This window comes from Solanum verrucosum, unplaced genomic scaffold (genome assembly GCF_900185275.1).
Source record: "Solanum verrucosum unplaced genomic scaffold, falcon-dt-bn FXZP01000045.1, whole genome shotgun sequence".
NCBI classification, from domain to species: Eukaryota; Viridiplantae; Streptophyta; class Magnoliopsida; order Solanales; family Solanaceae; genus Solanum; species Solanum verrucosum.
The window spans coordinates 678,001-699,216 of record NW_026020213.1 but is presented as its reverse complement, the minus strand read 5'-3'; the positions used below and the strand labels follow the sequence as shown (position 1 = coordinate 699,216).

The 21,216-nt window shown below is 29.8% G+C and overlaps 1 protein-coding gene across 1 annotated transcript; it reads left to right on the top strand.

Annotated features, from left to right (window-relative positions):
- Positions 1-18,104: 18,104 nt before the first annotated feature.
- On the top strand, positions 18,105-21,216 carry LOC125830599 (uncharacterized). Its single transcript, XM_049509777.1, has 5 exons — positions 18,105-18,170; positions 18,772-19,599; positions 19,705-19,800; positions 20,142-20,213; positions 20,332-21,216. The coding sequence occupies exons 1-5, from the start codon at positions 18,105-18,107 to the stop codon at positions 21,214-21,216; spliced, it is 1,947 nt and encodes a 648-aa protein (XP_049365734.1).

The window sequence follows — 21,216 nt, the reverse complement described above, 5'->3', positions numbered from 1 at the left end:
GTCACAACTTATCAGAAAAGTCACAACTCATCGAAAAAGTGACATTTCCGAGAAGTGACTACCCTTTAGAAAAGTCACAACTTATTGAAAAAATCAAAACTCTTTAGAAAAGTCACAACTCATTGAAAAAGTCACAACCTAAGTTAGGGATATTATAGTAATTTAACATTCAAGTTAGGAGTTCATGCTTTCAAGGCAATATATATATATATCAACTCATCAACAAAGTGACATTTCCGAGAAGTGACAACCCTTTAGAAAAGTCACAACTTATTGAAAAAATCAAAACTCTTTAGAAAAGTCACAACTCATTGAAAAAGTCACAACCTAAGTTAGGATATTATAGTAATTTAACATTCAAGTTAGGAGTTCATGCTTTCAAGGCAATATATATATATATATATATATATATATATATATATAGTTTTTTGACACGTGTGTTGCACGTGATTACCAATTCCAAAAATATATGTTATAGTAAATAGTATTGTTTATTTAAGCGAAGATTTGAACAATAAGCTTAGCAAAAACTAATATTGCAGATTCTTTTGTGAATGTTCAACGTGGATCGTCATAAATATCTCTTATTCACGCAAACATATGAAGATGGTCAATGATAAATTTTATTAGGTAAATGCATTAATGTATTTATTTATTTCAATTTGATGAGGTTCAATCATGTAATTAGTCTTATCTCACTAATATTACCTTATAGACAATATTTGCTTTGTATTTTTCTTGTCATCTAACCAGGTGTGCTTTCCATGTGTATTTCACGTTAAATTATTTAGATGTCATATGAACCTGTGAAGAGAACAACTACATTTTATATATTCACAGATTTTCACATTTGTTGTAAGGTTTTTTTTTTAAAAAAAAAAACTAGGAACATTTTAAAATAATAGATTTTGAAGTTAGAAGATCTTGTTAACTTGATAAAACATTTGTGACATATATAATAGTTTAATTTAAATACAAATACCTACCCAAGTATAAATATATATTTTCATTAATGAACATATTTATCTCATAAAATTAACTATTAAATAAATAATAAAAATTAAACTAATACAAACTTCAACTGGCGTTATTACAAGTCATATGAACTTTTCTTCGCTAAAATACTGAAATATTAAGAAATAGTAAATAAGTAAAACAAAAGGGCAATGTTTATATAGTAATAACTATTTTGAAGCAAACTTCATGGGAGTCTAAATCGCATAAGAAGCATTGATAAATAAAGACATTCTTTTGTCTTGAGCATCAAAAATAAATCGGGACATTTCTCTAAATTTTGGAAAAAATATTCAGAAGCATATATCTACATCACAAGAGAAATTGTTAACAAAAACAAATGAATTTAGACTACATCATGTTAACTTCATATATTGGAACATTACATACTAATGTATACATTAAGCAAAAAAAATAATTATTATATCATCAAAATTATTTTCCTCAAGTACTCGAGGTTATGGAATATACCCTCTTAGGATAGAACGACTTACTTTATCAGAATAGTGGTACATCATATTCCGCTAAACATCGAACGCACTCAACGACAATAAATCACACAAAAAAATTAAAATGCAAGAAGAAGAAGAGTAGAAGATTAAAATAATTGCGGTTGAAAGATGAGAGGAAGCCCTTCTATTTATATTCAACAAAGGGTAGTATGAACAAATATTTTTTGTGTCTTATCTGAATAGTCATAACCTTTTCGAGAAGGCACAACTCTTTGGAAAAGTCACAACTCTTTGGAAAAATCACAACTTATTGAAGAAGTCACAACTTATTGAAAAAGTCACGACTCTTTGGAAAAGTCATAACTCATCGAAAAATCACATCCCTTCGAAAAAAGTCACAATTTATTGAAAAAGTCACAACCTAAATTAGGGATATTATAATAATTTAACATTCAATTTAGGAGTTCATGTTTTTAAGGTTATATATATATATAATTTATTTTTATTTTTTTAATTATTTTTTTTTTTTTACACCATAAAATCATATTTGTATTCAAAAATCATAATTTCTTGCTCCTCTTTCCGTAAAAGTTTATCCTTTTACCAACAGTAAATATGTAAAAAATAAATTCATTTATAACCATCAACGGCCTGTCTTTGTTCTACAACTTATTTTTATTTTCACAATAAATGATAGGCAAATAAACATTTCTTATTAAGAAACTAAGTTTTGCCTATATTTTGAGTAGTAAAATTTCAAAGTTACATCGTGTTAATCACTAATCATATTATTTACCAAATCTTATCTAACAAAATTATAAATTATAAAAGAAACTGAGGCAAATAGGAGTAGAACTTTTAATACTGAATTTACCGACGAAATGTATAAAATTATCTTAGAAGAAATGCATTCAACGTTGAGGTAGATGCGTAGAAGCTCTTCGATACATATAGACATAGCTCGAATCACCAAGATATAATAAATTTGAGCAAGAAATAATTATGACATGCAAAAATGTGAACTTTTCAATAAAAAAGATGAGAAATCTTTGTCCGTAAAAAAATAAATCCATTTGAATATACTGAGAATAAAACACATATAAATAAGTTCAATCAAGATAAAATATTTGGGATAAGGGTTTGAAAATACCCCAACTTTGGTTGGATTTTTTATTGCGATACTAAACTTTCATGAGGACCTATTACCTCCCTAGACTAGTTAATACCGTATTTTAAACATATATATTTGCCCACGTGGACATAAAAAATAATGTAAAATTATAAATAATAATGTGTCCACGTGGGCACATATATACCTTTAAAATACACTATTAAATAGTTCAGGGAGTAAAAAATACGGTATTAAATAGTCTAGGGAGGTAATAGGTCCTTATGAAAGTTTAGTATCGCAACAGCAAATCCGACCAAAGTTGGGGTATTTTTCAAATCCTTATCCCTATTTACTAATACATAAATTTCATCAGAAAAATTTTTCATGACACCACCCACTGGACGTGCAGGCACATACTCTAAGACCTACATAGGAGAACCTTTGTGAGAAATTTTAAAACATGAAGTGCGGAATTGAACCAACCACATTTTCATTTTCGTTGCTTGGCTCATTTTTCCCTGTTTTCCAACTCAACAACACAAACAAAAAAGTAACAAGAATACAAAATGCAGAAAAGTTTGAATTCACAAATAAATAAAAGATGATCGTTAACCAATCATCACAACAACGTTATTTTTATAATAAACGCTCAACTATGTCCCATTTTTCTAGGCATAGGTGGTCGTATGTAAACCAATACCCAACTTTAACGGCCGGGGTCGAACCACAAGAATTGGAAGATGGGATCATTCTCAAATTGATTTGATAACCCAAAACAAAATAGCGAATTAATTCTCAACACACACATATAAAAAAAAAGGGACAACTAACGACTATCAATAATATGTATAAAAAACAGAGAAACAACACAAATATACTCTATCAAGAGTGTAAACGACTAGGGGACATGTGTATTACGGTGGGGTTTCAACACAGCAAGTAAAAGTTAATCACAACCAAATTGATTGATAGGATATATAGTGTTTGGTGTAGGCTACGTTCGATATTCTCTCGAGCCATCAAACGTATATCCCTTGGATTCTCTCGAACTCCAAGACCCCCTACCTATAAAACACCAAACATTGCTTACCTATAAAATACCAAACTTTGCTTAAGTAGATAGACTATCTCTAAATCATCTCATTAAATGAGAAATTATTCAGATTATCCCATCCCTGGCTCAAATCCATAAAATAATTTCATCAAGTCTTCACTATTGAGACTTACCCAACTCCATTTTACTTTCTCAAGTAAAAGATAGTGTTAAAGAGCTAAATCAATATTTGCAACCTCTGATTTTTATCTTAAAACTTCAAGACAACAATAGATCTATGAACTACAAGCGTTTTAGAACTAATTAATCAAGACCCATTGGGTTTTACATCCACACCTTGAACACACCCCTAGCTATATATCTAGATGCTCATAATAGAATAAATAAAGAAAATATTCATGTAGGAAATCTTCATTTCAAGCTTATTTAATTAACAAAATCTAAAATCGAAGCTTAGAATGGTAAAAATTGAGTTTTTTTCCTCTACAAGATAGATATGTTCTTAGCTAATTTCTATTACTACTCAAAAGTGTTCTTCTTGACCGAAGGAATTTTAAAGGCAAAAAAACAACAAGATGTGTACCTTGTAACTTGAAGCGGAAATATTTGTAGTTGATTTTGTTGTCGAAAGAAATTTCTCTAGATCACTCTTTGAATCTCAAGGAAACAAAAATCGGTCTTTGTTCACAAACTAAGAGTCTCCTTAGAGTGTTGATTGATTTGTGTAAGAAACTTACTTCTCTGTTTTTTTGCTGATCGCTTGTTTTTCCTGTTTCTCACATTTTTCCTCTCCTCTCTTTTTTACGTTCCACGTTTCTTAAAATTTACTCTCACTAGGAGTCTTTTAAGGAGAGGTTGAACAGTTACAGTGCAATTGTTCTGCCTTATCATTTTAAAAGAATTATCCAATTAATTAATTAAATTGGATAGGGAAAAATATATTGGGTCGGGTCGATTCACATGGAGACCCACGACCCAAAACTTACATCTCCCACTTCACATATGGTGAAAAAGACCCAAGCCAACACAATATCAATTAGACACAAAATTCATACGAAAAATAGTTCGTGCGATGTGTGAGCATTAAGAGCTTACCTTTAAGGTTTTATTTGCCCTTCATATGAATCCAATCACATGTGGAAAGAATTCCTTTCAACTTTAAGGATAATATTACTCACAATACCCCAGACTTCATTCATTACTTCAGCAGTTACTTATTTGATCCCCCTTCCTCTTAAAGAGGTTAACTCGAGTTTATGTTTAAATTTATACACACAATTACACTTGAGTGTAATAGCCGACTTATGTATACAAGTTGAATTTTTTATTTTAATCACGTTTCCTTTCTACTCGAATCTATCTATTCCATATCAACTGCTTTCTTAGAGATGCACTACATTGCCGAATCACTCATGTCTATTAGTAACATGCTAAAGTAGCATCACCGATCGAAACTTCAAGAAACAATAAAAGGTCAAAGGATATTTGATTGAAAAGTCATTTTAACCTTTCGGGGCCTCACACAATGAAGAAGTAGGGAACCATTCTTTCATTGACCCATTGATCGTTTGACACACATGGTATGAAACACATGCTACGATATTTACACCTTATATTGGTATATGTGTCTCATTCTTTCGTTATTCAACACCGTACAGACCTTGGTCTAAACACCTCCAGATGTTTAACCCTACTTTCTCTCTTCACCGATCCTCAAACTCATATTCTTGGAGAAACTTTTGTCTGGATGATAAATCAAGTCATAATATGGTGGTGAAACTCATATCTTTACGTTCCCCGACGTAAGAGGTGATTGCTCGTGTGAGAGAGCCAATCTCGCAACTTGTTTGACACATTTTATTTCTTACAAATTATCACATGCATATCATATTTGAATATAAATCCGATAGTATTATACAAAAGAGAATATTATAACAATCAAGTTATTTTACAATACTAAATTATCATCATATTATATGCAAACCTAGAGTCATAACATGTTTTTCAAACAGGTCTCTAGAAATGGCCTTCGTAAAAGGATCAACTATCATTTCACGTGTAGGAATGTATTGCAAAGTTATTTCTCCACTTGCCACTACGTCTCTCACAAAGCTATACTTGATGCCAAAGTGTTTGGTCTTGTTGTGATATTTAGGATCCTTCGTATATGCGATAGCCGCTTGACTATCACAATAAAGAATCAAGGGACCCTTAGAATCCTTTGCAATACTCAAATGCTCAAAGAATCTCTTTAACCAAACAACTTCTTGTACTGCAAACGCACAAGCCACGAATTTAGATTCCATGGTTGAAAGAGTTGTGCAAGTTTTCTTCTTACTTTCCCATGAAATAACACCATTATATAGTAAGAAAGCATAACCGTAAATTGATTTTCTATCATTCCGATCACCAGCCCAATAAACATATGTATTACCTCTTATGAACAAATCAGATCCACTATAACAGAGTGTATGATATGTAGTTCCCTTAAAGTATTGGAATATTCTATTTACTGCTTTCCAATGATTTCTTCCAAGATGGGATTGATACCTGCTAACTAGACTCACAACATAACAAATGTCGGGGCGAGTACACATCATAGCATACATCAAAATCCCGACAACACTAGAATAAGGAACTCGAGACATGTCTTCCTTTTCTTTTTTTAGTCTTTGGACACATTTCAAGGCTTAAAATTTCACCCCTTGCTACAAGAGTATCCATGGATTTGCAATTATTCATTCGAAAATGTTCCACTATTTTCTTTATATAAGTTTCTTGAGATAAACTCAAAAATTTCTTTGAACGATTTCTTTGGATCTTAACACACAATATATAGTCTTCTTCACCCATATATTTCATATCAAATGATTTTGAAAGCCATGACTTGTCAGTTTTCACATACTCCAAATTATTTTCAGCTAATAAAATATCATCTATGTAAAGAAAAAAATTACAAAATTTCCATTGGACTTTTTCACATAGATGCAATGGTCTTCATCGATCATGGTGAACTCAAATGACATCACCTCCTTATTAAAATCTCAGGTACCACTGCCTTGAAGATTGCTTTAGGCCATAAATTGATCTTTTCAATTTACAAACTTTCTTTTCTTGACCTTTAACAACGAAACCTACTGGTTGTTTCATGTAGATTTCTTCGTTTAATTCTCCATTGAGAAAAGCGATCTTCACATCCATTTGGTGTAATTCTAGATCTAAACGTGCAAGAATAGCTAAAAGTAATCATATGGAGGTAAACTTCACAACTGGTGAAAAAGTTTCCTCATAGTCTATTCCAACTTCTTGAGTAACATTTTTTGCCACCGATCGTGCTTTGTGTCTTTCTATCGACCCATCCGATTTGCGTTGAACTTTGAGAATCCATTTATTCCCAATAGCTTTACTTTCCTTAGGATGGTCAACTAGATCCCATACTTTTTTGGTTTTCATGGACTCTAATTCTTCTTTCATCACTTTTAACCATTCATCCCTTTCAGGGCTCGATAAGGCCTCAGTTACAGAATTAGGTTCATCCAATTTTGTAGGAGATACCAAAAAAACATAATCCTCAATCTCATAAGATCGTTTAGGTACCCCTTTTCTTGTACTCTTACGTATTTGAAGTTCAGATTCCTCTATAGGATTTTAGGATTCATAACTCCCACTTGGACCAAGAATCATTTCTTGATACATTGAATTATCAAGTATGTCTGACAACATTACCTGATCTTCTGAATTCAACATTTCCTAGAGAGGCTCAACTTCATCTATTTCACCCTTTTTGGGAAAATCATTTTCCAAAATCTGACATCTCGTGATACAATTTCAATAATACTTCCATCCTCCAGTTCATCGATTAAAACTTACCCTTTGGAGTGTTCAGAGTACCTTATAAAGATACATTTCTTTCCTTTTGGACTTAGTTTACCAAAATCACCAAAGCGATCTTTAATATATGTTGCACAACCCCACGGTCATAGATCATTCGAGTATGCTTTGTGACCAGTCCAAAGTTCATAAGGAGTGGAAGAAACTGATTTAGAAGGCACTTTGTTCAATATGTAAGACGCAGTCAATAATGCATCTCCCCAGAAAGAGATAGACAAATTTGCCCGCGCCATCATTGATCTTGTCATGTCCAATAATGTTCTATTCCTTCTTTCAGCTACACCATTTTGTTGAGGTGTATAAGGAGTAGTTAACTGTTTGATGACACCCTTTTCAGCACATAAATCTTGAAATTGTTTTGACAAATATTAACGTCCTCGGTCAGTTCTTAAAGCCTTTATGTTTTTATCTAATTGATTTTCAACTTCATTCATATATATTTTAAAGCACTCAAATGCTTCAGATTTATGAGAAACCAAATAGACATAACCAAAGCGCGTGAAATCATCAATAAATGTAATGAAGTATGTAGCACCAAACTTTTGCCTCACATTCATTGGATCACAAATATCAGAATAAATTAATTGAAGTGGGAACTCAGCTCTTTTAGCCTTCCCAAATGGTTTAGGTGTAATTTTTCCAGCAAGACAATTTTCACAAGTTGGCATATAAATTTGGTGAAAGAACCTAAATGTCCTTCTTTTGCCAACCTATTCATTTGATCTTGCCCTATGTGACCTAATCTTGCATGCCATGTAATAACATCAATATTATTGTTACTTGAATAACATGTCATTACACAACGGTCAACATAATAGTCATAAGTTGAAAGATTACAATCTAAAATGATAAAACGATCATAATGTAGTCCAAAACCATATAAAACATTGTCTAGAGTTATTCTAACACCATTACGACTAAAAAACAAATCAAAATCAACGTCTAAAAGAACAGACACAGATACTAAGTTTCGTCAAATCTCTGGTGTATATAAGATGTCATGCAACATCAAAGAACGACCACCACACAAGTCTATTTTGCAAGTGCATATCCCTTTGACTCCTAGTTTCTCATTATTTCCCACGTAGATCCACCTTGATTTAGATGAAACTCGACGAAACTCTACAAACACTTCTCGATCTCGACTCACGTGGTTGGTAATCCTGAGTCTACAATCCAAATAGGATAAAATTCAGTTAGTAAAGAAGTGCTAGCAACATATGTGGCACTTAGAGATGCATTTAGAAATGCTACCTTTTTTGGCTCAGTACATTCACGAGCAAAATGCCCCAACATTTAGCAATTGTAGCACTTCATTTGCTATTATCTCTCTGCTTGAAAAAACCATTTTCCTTTCTTGGAATTTGACTTCTTCTTTTTCTTAGAGGGTCCTTCTCCAGTCTCCTTGTCTTTCCCATTTCTTTTCCAATTTTTCTTGCACATGAAGCCTGAAGATTTTGTACCACTTGACTTTGCCATAAAGACATTAAAAGTAGCCTTAGCAACACCAAGGCACTCATCTTCAAGTTCAACATGGCGTGCAACATCAGAAAAAGTTTTGATATTGTCATTATGGGTCAAGTTAACCTTTAAATGTTCCCAATTATTGGGAAGAGACCGTATCACTGCCTAAACTTGTTGCTCATCTGAAAGAACATGGCCAACACTCTTGAGTTGAGCTATCATGTTTGACATCACCCTAAGGTGTTGTTTGACATCACCCTAAGGTGTTGTTTGACATTCTGATCATGAATCTTTTGGTAAGTGTAAAATTTGATAGTCAACTGTCGGAGGCAGGTTACAGACGTACCCCCATATGTTCTTCGCAGATGTGCCCACATAGCATGAGCAGTTGAAAATTTTTCATGTTCATGTATGAGGTCATCAACAACAGAACTAACTAGTATTCCACATGCAGTGGAATTAGCTTTTTTCCAAGCTTTGTAAGCTTCTAGTTCCTTTCTGTGTTGTGCAGAATTACTCTCTTCTGGTTGATTCAAAACATGGTTTATACCTTCCAAAGCATTTTTCTCTTCCAGTACATACCATATTTTATGACTCCAGTTGTCGTAATTGTCACCATTAAGTTATGCACCTTTATTTAAGTCAGCAATAATACTTTTTGATGCCATGTCTATTTTGAGATATAATCAAGCAAGAATTTTTAATCATTTATGCATGCGAAATACACATTCAAGCAAATCAATTCTCATAAAGGTTTCATATTTAAATGTAAAATCGAAAAGACACATAAGCATCCAATCATCATCTATGAATTAAATATTTAACCAAAATTTGAAACTAAGTTCTTAATGTGTAGACTAATATATTTTAGACTATAATTACACGGATTTTCTTGTCTAATAATCAAACACCATATGACAATGTGCAATAGAATAATAATCCACTTATCCAAATAAAACTAAAAAATTCATATTAAAGCATAATCAAGGTTGTTCATCACATAGTTTGTAATGAATAAACAACAAAATTTAATACTAAAATATGATTATGATGTGAAGTTTTACCCACTGAACTCCTATTTTTACCGTATACACCCATAATGGTTCATTATCCCCAATTTCAATACAAGTTTCATTCAGTTCATTCTTCCAGTACTCTGGTAAGGAATGATACAAAACATTGTATGCTTCCCTCTCTGTAACTTGAATGACACTTTCATTAACCTCTTCAAATTTCATGACAAAAGATGTGAGGAAGTCCAATAAAGAGTCAAGAGAATCCATTTTCAAAGACATAAATTCTTTTAGATCTTTTTCTTTTTTCCTTCGAGTGGCCCTTTGATTCCTTAGCAGAGTCTGTGTCGCCTTTGGGACACCAATCCGTATGATTTCATGCCCTCGGAAATATGTCTTACGACGACTTGCTCTTCTACCTTGTCTTTTTGCTCGACTTTGAGAACTCCCACTTGGAATAATTTGAGCATGTTCTCGTTTAGCCATTTCTGAAATGAGAACAAAATGGAAATATGGTTAATACATTTAATGCGACAACATATGTCACAAATTTCTCATAAAAGGCAAGCAACTGCTTAAGGAACATAAAGACTAAACGAATAAACAAGACCAATAAAATCCTAAAAGGACACATATTCTTTTTCCAAAAGAATCTCTCTCTCTCTCTCTCTCTCTCTCTCTCTATATATATATATATATAATAGGAGAGGTGATAGTGCTTACGTGTCAGCACCACAAAAATTAATTTTTTTAATTTAAAAAATAATTTTAAATCAGTTCTAGAAAATAGGGAATAAATTGTAAATTTGTATTTATTATTAATTTTTTAAAAAACACTCTATCAAGTAACGTATGTGTTCCTTTTTTTGTGGAAATGTATTTTTAAATTTTAACCATCTTTCCACAACCTCCTCATTTAAAGGAAAACAAATGTGGATAATAATAATAATAATAATAATAATAATAATAATAATAATAATAATAATAATAATAACAATCTCTCTCTCTCTCTCTATATATATATATACATAGAAGAGGTGATAGTGCTTACGTGTCATCACCACAAAAATCAGATTTTTTTTTAATTTAAAAAGTTGATTTTAAATCATTTCTAGAAAATAGGGAATAAACTGTAAATCTGTATTTATTATTATTTTGGAAAAAAAAACACTCTATAAAGTAACGTAATGTTCCTTCTTTTGTGGAAATGTATTTTTAAATTTTAACCATCTTTCCAAAACCTCCTCATTTAAAAAAGAGTCTGATATATCCTTCAACTTTGTCATCTAGAGCTGATATACCCCTCATTATGAAAGTGGCTCATATATACCCCTACTTATATACAAATAGCTCACATATACCCTTTTCCTCTAACGGAAATGAAAAAATTAATTTTAGTTTAATTTTTTATTAATTTTTTAAAAAAAATATAATCCCATATGGGTATATTTAATCCTCCTGAAACATTTTTTTTTTTGACTTTTTTTGTTTCAATAACTAATTTAAATTTATTATTTTGATGGTCAAATTTATTTATGTTTCACTAATATTCTTGTAAAACTTATTATAGATGACCCAAATTTTTTCTTCAAATACAAAAATTAAATTATAACATAGACAAAACAAAATATTTTAAATTATAATATAGTCACAAAAAAATAGTTTTAATTTTTTTTATTTACAATAAGGAAAGAAAGAAAAAAATAAAATAAGAATAAGAAACTTAAATAATGATAATCAAAGAAGTCAAAAAATAATTTATGTATGAAAAAGATTAAAATATTATCTTGAACTTTGTTAGAAGAATCATATATACCCCTAAATAATTTTTAAAAATTAAAAGTCAAAAATATAAATTTAAAACGATTTTTTTCACTTCCGTTAAATGAAGGGTATATGTGAGCTCATTTTGTAATGGTAGGGGTATATATGAGCCGTTTGTATAGCGGTAAGGGTATATATGAGTCACTTTTATAACAGGGGCATATCAGCTTCAAATGACAAAGTTGAGGGGTATATCAGGCCCTTTTCCCTTTAAAGAAAAACAAATGTAGATAATAATAATAATATATATATAAAAATAAATAGGAGAGGTGATAGTGCTTACGTGTCAGCACCACAAAAATCAGATTTTTTTTTTTTAATTTAAAAAATAATTTTAAATCAGTTCTAGAAAATAGGGAATAAACTGTAAATCTGTATTTAGTATTATTTTTTAGGGATAATTTCAGAGACCTCCCCTCACGTTTCTCTCCATCACACTACCCTCCCTCGTGGTTTACGATATTACGTTTACCTCTCTTATTTCAATTTTCTTGTAGCAATTCTGTTTACCCACTTTCCATTAACGTTAATAAAACACAATTTGCATATATTTTTATAGAAAAAACTCTTTAAACTAATTATTTCTTTCAAAATGTCCATTTAACAAATTTGTTCAAAGATGAAAATCGCATTCTTGCTGCAATAGTGTTTTCCAGTTTTACATGAACTCTTAGATTTTCAGTTATGAAATTAGTAAAAGAAAAATTGATTTTTCACTTGGTGTTTGATGTGTCTGCATTAGAACTATGATTAAATCCAAATCACGCACCACTGCGGGACTTATTTGGGGGCGCTCCAAATAGTCTATCATACCATCTATTTCTGTGTTTTCAATCTCTTGTTTCTCATATGTGCACTCTTAGATCATGAAAGTTGATCGATGTTTCAAGAAAAAATAATCTTTAAGGAACTGAGTTTTCATTTTTTATTTTTAATGACTTCATTAGATATGACTTTTTGATAGAAATATAAAATTGAAAGAATTTAACAGTATAAAAGGGTAGATTTGTCAAATTATATTTTATTTATATTAATAAAAAATAGATGAAGAGAATTGTTACATGAAAATTGAAATAAGGGAGGTAAACGTAATATCGTAAACCACAAGGGAGGTTAATGTGATGGAGAGGAACATGAGGGGAGATATCTCAAATTATCCCTATTTTTAAAAGAACACTCTACAAAGTAACGTATGTGATCCTTTTTTTCTGGAAATGTATTTTTAAATTTTAACCATCTTTCCACAACCTCCTCATTTAAAGAAAAACAAATGTAGATAATAATAATAATAATAATAATAATAATCTATATCTATATATATATATATATATATATATATATATAATATGAGAGGTGATAGCGCTTACGTGACAACACCACAATTAATCTCTATTTTTTATTTTAAAAATATTAGTTAATTAATTATTAATTGAAAAATAATATATACATTAAAAATTGAAAGTAAGAAACTATTTTTTCTTAAAAGTAACCGAATTTAGAGGAAAAAAAGTATGTGGAGATCATCAGTTTATACAAAATTTGAATTTTAAATAAATTTGAATAGTAAATCACGTTTTACTCCTTTTTAATAGCAACAGAATGTGACTTTTTAAAAATATTTATTACAATTAACGTGAAATCAGTTTTAAAAATTCTCCTTTCATAATTAAAAATAATGTTCCTAAATCATCTCTATTATATATATATATATATAATATGAGAGGTGATAGCGCCTACATGTCAGCGCCACAATTAATCTCTAATTTTTAAATTTTAAATTATCAACTAATCAAATATAATAATTTGTTTTAAAATAAAGAAAAGAAGTTACTCTTTTAGAAGATAAAAACGTTTAAATAAGTAGTTACATTCTTGAATTTTGAGTTTTTTAATAGGAGAGGTGATAGCGCCTACATGTCAGCGCCACAATTAATCTCTAATTTTAAATTTTAAATTATCAACTAATCAAATATAATAATTTGTTTTAAAATAAAGAAAAGAAGTTACTCTTTTAGAAGATAAAAACGTTTAAATAAGTAGTTACATTCTTGAATTTTGAGTTTTTTAAAAAATAATTAAATATAGATAATTAAAAATTGATTAACAAAAAAGTTTTTTAAAAAATAATAACAACCCACGTCCTTTGAAAAAACATATTCTTTTAAATAATTAAATATATATATATATATATATATATATATATATATATAATAGAATTAATATATATATATAGAGAGAGAGAGAGTGTGTTATTCCTTTTTCTTTTTTTTTGGGGGGGGGGGGGGGGGGGGGGGGGGGGGGGGAGTTATCATATTTTTACTAATAAATAATAATAATATTAATTATTATAATAATATTTTATTTTTAATTATTTATAAATTTTGAATTGAAGAAACTAACTAAAAAAAATCTGTTTTTTCTTTAAAAAAATAAAAAATACTCCTCATAGAAAGAACTACCCACGTTTTCTGGAAAACACATATATTTATAATAATAATAATAATAATAATAATAATAATAACATATATATATATATATATATATATATATATATAGAACTAATTTTTTTCTTAATTTAAAACAATTCTAAAAAATAGGGATGTGTGATTCCTTTTTAAGTGGGAAGTTATCATATTTTTATTAATTTGAATAATAAAAAAAATTATTGTTAATATTATTATTATTTATTAATAAAAATATGAAAACTTCCCAAAAAAAAGAATATGTTAAATTTGAAACTAAAAATATTTTTATTTATTAAAGAATTATTAATAATTAATAATAATAATAAGATCCACCAAAATAAAATCCACCAAAAAGTTACAAAAATATTTAAAATATACAAAAATAATAATATTTTTTAAATTTCTAATTTTTAATTTGAATTGATCTTAATACTTATCTAATTGATATTTTTAAATTTCAAATTAATGACAACTTCTCATCAACGATTTATTAAGTTATCATAATATGACTTTTTAATGCCTTACAATTATCCTATAAATATACCTACTATTCCCACTTTCCCATTTCCTTTCCTCCGCACACAATCACATCCCCATTCACTATCACATTTTTTCAAATTCTCACATTAATGAAGCAATGAATTTTTTCTTTTCAATAGTACCCGTCTTCGTCATGAATAGCACAATATTCAAAGGAATAAAAATGGTAATATTGAGTTGATGCATATTATTTTTATATATAAATTATCAAAATTATAGTACTAATTTGTAATTTGTATTATTGTTTGTCTTTATTTATCTATATTTTTTAATTATACATAGTATTAACTTCTATATTCATATTGGTGTTGATTATTTAGACGGAGATCAAACTCATGCCATGATTAAAAGATTTGTGAATTTATGTATTATTATATCTAATAACATTTAATTTAATAGTTAAGCATTTTCATATTAAGAGTCTTTAATTATCTTATATTTCTGATTACAATGACTGATAAGTCATTCTTTAAATAGTATTTGGAGAGTGAGGTTGTGAAAATATGTATTTATGTCTTTTATGTAAATATTAAACTATTATTTGAATCACTAAATTGGATATTGCAATAAATTTTGCTCTTTATTAGTTTCAGATCATTAATTTGTATTTAATGTCTAAATGTTATGAGCATTTTTTAAGAGGCCAAAAAATCTTCATGGGTGTTTATGTAGCAGCAGCAGAAAATGATTATATCCATGTATATCATACAATGTGAGACAGTTCTTTCATTTTAATTTATATGACTAAATATTTATTTTACTATTTGTTTTGTGAGCATCTGTTTTATAAATTATAGTTCAACTTTTAGATTACTCTATTTGTTTTAAAATAAAAAGTAATTATACATTGTGAAATCATGAAAATGTTTGTTCTTCTTTTGTTTATAGGCATGTGTTCAAGGCTCATAATTTAAGATAATACAACATTTATCAAATATGATTTTGTTCGATTAATTATTTTTCCATGAAATATTCTCAACTTTTTGTTAAAATTATCTAAGATTTTATGTTATCTTTATAGAGGTTAAAAAGATAAAATGTGAAGATTTTGTGGAAGTTTAAAGAAATCCAAAAGAACTAACTAGCAATCACCTTCATTAAAGGAGAAACAAAACACTCCAAACTTTTCAAATACCATCATTTTAAAAGATTTAAATATCTTTTCTAAAAATATGATAAATAATTATGTCAAAATCTATCAAATGCAACTACCATAAACACCACGTAATATTTATATTTATATATTACTAATTTGCATATTTTAAAAAAAAATTGAACTTATTAATGAAAAAAATACTAAAAAATTACAAAATACCTAAATAACTATATCAGTTTATCTCCTACATGGATTAAATTAAATTTGTGTAATTGTAGTTTTTTTTTCATATTGAAATGCAGGTCTAAAATTTAGGTAACTGATCAAGATTTGGTTTTTCTTTTTTAAAACTTTATAATTCAAATTATTTTAATTTATAAATTGAATTTTAACAAAAACATTTAAGCGATAATTTTTAACAACGTCATTTGGTAGTTTTAGAACAAGGCCAAAACAAAAGAAAAATAATAATAAACAAAAATTAACTATTTGATTAGAAAATAAATTAAAAAATGTCATGATACAAAATAAATTTAAAATAAAACAGGTAACTGAAAAAAAGAAGAAGAAAAAGTAAACATTAATAAAGAAATAGCTTAAAATCTGTAGGTAAAATAAAAATAAAAACAATAATTATCTAAATCTCTCACCACTTACTTAACTGTCTTAATCTCTTAAAATTCAACTATAAGCCAAAAATGCTACGTATCAATTCAAAGTTTAAGTTTGTATGAAGATGACTTTAAATATTTCAAATCTCTTTTCTGTAAAAAAAAAAAAAAAAACATGTTATCAACATAATGATTTTCGAATTATCATTTCTTAGAAAGGATAAATTTAAAATACTATAAATTCATATTTTGCAAATAAAGCCACACGTCTCATCAAAATAATTAACAATTGTTTCCGTTTGATTTTATTTTTTAAAAAAAGAACTACCTCCAGAAAAACATAATTTTAATTTGATAAATAATTATGTTAAAATTTGTCAAATAAAACTGCCAAAACACAAAATTGATAGTTATAATTATTTTAATAATTTGGAGATTTTCTCAAAAAATAATTTTATCAATTAAAAAATCACTAAAAAATGTTCTTATTTAAAAAATAAATTAACGATAAATAATTTTCAAATTATAATATATATTGAACAAAAAATAACGTTAGGTTATATTTACTAAATAATAAAATATACCACACATTTAAAAAGGCTAAACAAATCTCTATAGTAATCAAAGGAATAGAAGATGCCCCATTTTTTTATCTTTCCATTTTTTCTTTGCACGAAAAATATATTAATTTGATAATTTATTTTATGTGGGATATAATAATTTGATTATAGTAGTATCTTTTTTTAATTGATCATTGAAAGTCCTTCTTTTGTACATTTTTATTTTATGAAAAGATATTTGATTAAATAAAGGTGATCTTATTTTTCAAGATTGAACGCGAGCGGAGTATGCTAAAGAGGTTGCAACATGTTTTGCAAATTATATATTTAGTATTTGCTAATAATATTATAAATATTTTTAATACTAAATTTATATTGATCTATGAATTTAAATTTTAATTATACAACAATATCACTTCAACACACGTCACATATGCTATTAATCTTCATTATACTAGAAGAAGAAAAAGTTGTTAGACTAATGTTTAGTGTTTTTAAAGAATATACCCATATTTCACATAAATTATGCTAAAATTTTGTTAGCATGAAGTGTATATTATAAAACTAAAACATTATATATGATTTGATGAGATATGTGAAGAAGTAGTTAGTTAAAAGTCATTAAACTGATGAAGGGTAGATTAGTCTTTGTGTATTGTTTAGTTGTAACAAACTATGCTCAGTTAGTTAGAAGGAATTAGCTACAGAATGTGGTCTATAAATACCACTTTCATTACTTGTATTCTTCAGCCTTTTGAGCTCAATCAATGAGAAGCTTTTCTAAAATAGCAGTTACTGCTTAGTGTTAATTCTGAGTTGTTTAGTTTTAGTTCATGGTATCAAAGCTATACATAGTGATTATTGTGAGAGGCGATCAATTTGGAATCACTAAATCAATTGTGCAGATTCATCAGATTGACAGTTCTTTAGCTGAACTGAGTGGTGATTGAAAAGCAATTGAGGATTGATTCTCTTCCGCAACAAGTATTCATCAATATTTCGTTTAGAGATGGATAATCCAAGAGCAGAAGTAGATCCAATTCAAGGTTTCAACAATGGCAACAATGGAGAACATGTAGGTGCATCAACTGCTCTACCTAGTTTTATGACTAGCTAAGGTATTGATTTCAATCATCCTCTGTTTCTTAGCCCATCAGATGTAAGTGGAGTCAACCTTCTTTCGTTTCAATTACTTGGTGTTGAAAACTACACTATATGGATTAGATCAATCACACTAGCTTTGTTAGGTCGAAATAAACTAGGTCAGATTGATGAATTATGTAACAAAGAAGTTTTTAGTGAAGAACTAGGGAGTCAATGGGAAAGAGCTAATGCAATTGTCTTAACATGGCTAATGAATTCAGTGTCAAAAGGTTTGCTTAGTGGAATTGCATTTGCATCCATTGCTATGCAGGTCTGGAATGATTTGAAAGAGAGATTTTTATAGAGTAGATGATTCTAGAACCTACAGTCTTCATAAGGATATTGCATCATTGCAGCAGGGTACTATGTCTGTTTCTGAGTATTACACTAAACTCAAAACCTTATGGGATGAGTTTGAGATGGTAGTGCCCACACATTGCTGTAACTGTGCTAAATCAAAGGAGTTTGTCATTCACCTAAATAGATAAAAGTTGTATCAGTTCTTAATGGGATTAAATGAATCTTATCATCAGGCTAGAAGTCAAATTCTAATGATGAATCCCTTGCCTACTGTTAACCATGCTTATGCTATGATAATTGGAGATGAAAGTCAAAGAGTTGTAATATCACACATTAGCAACATGAGATTTAATTCCGTTAGTCTAGATTATGTGGCTATGTACTCGAAGGTAGGTGCTACATCAGGAGTAAGTCAGAGATTTAAGAAAAATTCCTTCCTGAAATGTGAGGTCTGCAAATGTAAAGGTCACAGTAAGAAGACTTGTTATAGAGTAGTTGGCTATCCAGCTGATTTCAAGTCCAAAAGAAAGGTTCAAGGTTCTTCTTCAGAAATCAACAACACTGGGCAATATCAGTCAAATCAGGCTCATTTTTCATATGGTTTGAACACCAATGTCTATGCACCAGGGTGGAATAGGAAACCTGACAACTTGGAGACTGATCATGGAGTGATGGAGAGTGCAAATCATTCTAAGACACTAAGTCAAGATGAAATGAATGCCAAACAGTTATTGAAGGGTTGCACATTCACAAAGGAGCAGTATGATCACATTCTTAGAGGACTTCAGCAACAGTCAAACACTAACACTAGCACAGCTGAGTACAACCATAGCAGTTCTGCTCACACTGCAGGTAAAGCCTTGTTTGTATATGAGAATAACAAAGTATGGATTGTTGATACTGGAGCAACAAATCACATAGTTTCTCATTTACACATGTTCATAAAAGGCACTGTGTCTAAGTTAGTTATTCCTAAGATGGTATCTCTGCCTAATGGAGACACTACCCAAGTCACTCATGTTGGATATTGTGCTTTGTCTGATAAGAGCATCATTTCTAATGTATTCTACCTACTTGAATTCAAGTATAACTTGATGTCTGTAAGTAAACTGACAAAGGAGCTAGATTGCTCGGTCACCTTTTTCCCTAACTTTTATATTTTTCAGGATCTTTACAGTGGGAAGGTGAAGGAAGTTGGTAGGGAAGTAGGATGTTTGTATACTCAAAGTCATGACAGAAGTGAAAAGGAGATTGTCTTAGCAGTAAATCAAGTTCCCTCAAATATGGAGTTGTGGCATCAAAGACTAGGGCATGTGTCTTCTGTAGTACTTTCCAAAATCTTTGATATGAATAATCAAAGCATGTGTAAAGTGTCCAAATGTTTAGTTTGTCCCTATGTAAAACAGACCAGACTCATTTTTCCTTCTAGTAGCATCAAAAGTTGTAATTGTTTTGACTTGATTCATATTGATCTATGGGGTCCTTATAATACTCCTACTTTTGATGGAAACAAATATTTTCTTACAATAGTTGATGACTTTTCTAGAATGACTTGGCTCTTCCTACTCAAACATAAGTATGATGTATGTGTATGTTTCTGCAGTATGTCAAAACTCAGTTTGGTAAACAGGTTAAAGTGATCAGAAGTGATAATGGCACTGAGTTTGTGAATTCAGTGTGTACTACTATGTTCAAGGAATTGGAAATTATTCATCAAAGGTCTTGTCCTTATAAACCTCAGCAAAAGGGAACATAGACATTTATTAGAGATCTCAAGGGCATTGAGGTTTCAGGTAAAAATTCCATTAACATTCTGGGGGCATTATGTACTTGTTGCTGCATATCTCATCAACAGAGTCCCAAGTAGTGTTATTAACTATCAAACTCCTTATGAAAGATTGTATGGATGTAAGCCTATGTTGTCACATTTAAAAACTATCGGTTGTTTGTGCTTTGCCAAGAAACTAGTTGAGAATGATAAACTAATGCCAAAGTCTAAGTCAGTAGTCCACATGGGGTACTCAGAAATACAGAAAAGGTACATACTGTTTGATCTTACTACTAACACATTCTTTGCCAGCAGGGATGCGTTATTTAGAGAAGATATATTCCCTTTCTCACAAGACAGGTTATATGACAAGCAACCTCTGTTTAAAGACTGCCTATTAGACTCCACCGAGCTGTTACAACACTTACCTGCTATAGTTCCCACAACTACACAGGTTGAAGTTTCTGATGAGTTGCCAAATGCTGAGTCTACTCCTTCATACTATACAAATTCACCTACTGAGACTGAGATTCACTCTCAAGTGTCTGGTGGTGTTGAAGAACCAGTAATTGAGGTTCAAGAAGCTGAAGATGTGCTACCAACTAATCCTAGAAGGTCTACAAGGACTAAACATACTCCTACATGGCTTAAGGATTTTGTTTCCTTGAATACCCATACTGAGGTCAAGTATCCAGTAAGCAACTACATCAGTTATAGTCATTTGTCACCTACTTACCAGTGTTATCTGGCTGCTACTTCATCTGTCAAGGAACCTACTACATACTCAGAGGCAGTTCAAGACCAAAGATGGGTAGAGGCTATGAAGGCTGAGGTTCAAGCACTAGAAAACAATCAGACTTGGGTGGTCACTGATCTGCCACCAGGGAAGAAGCCTATAGGCTGCATATGA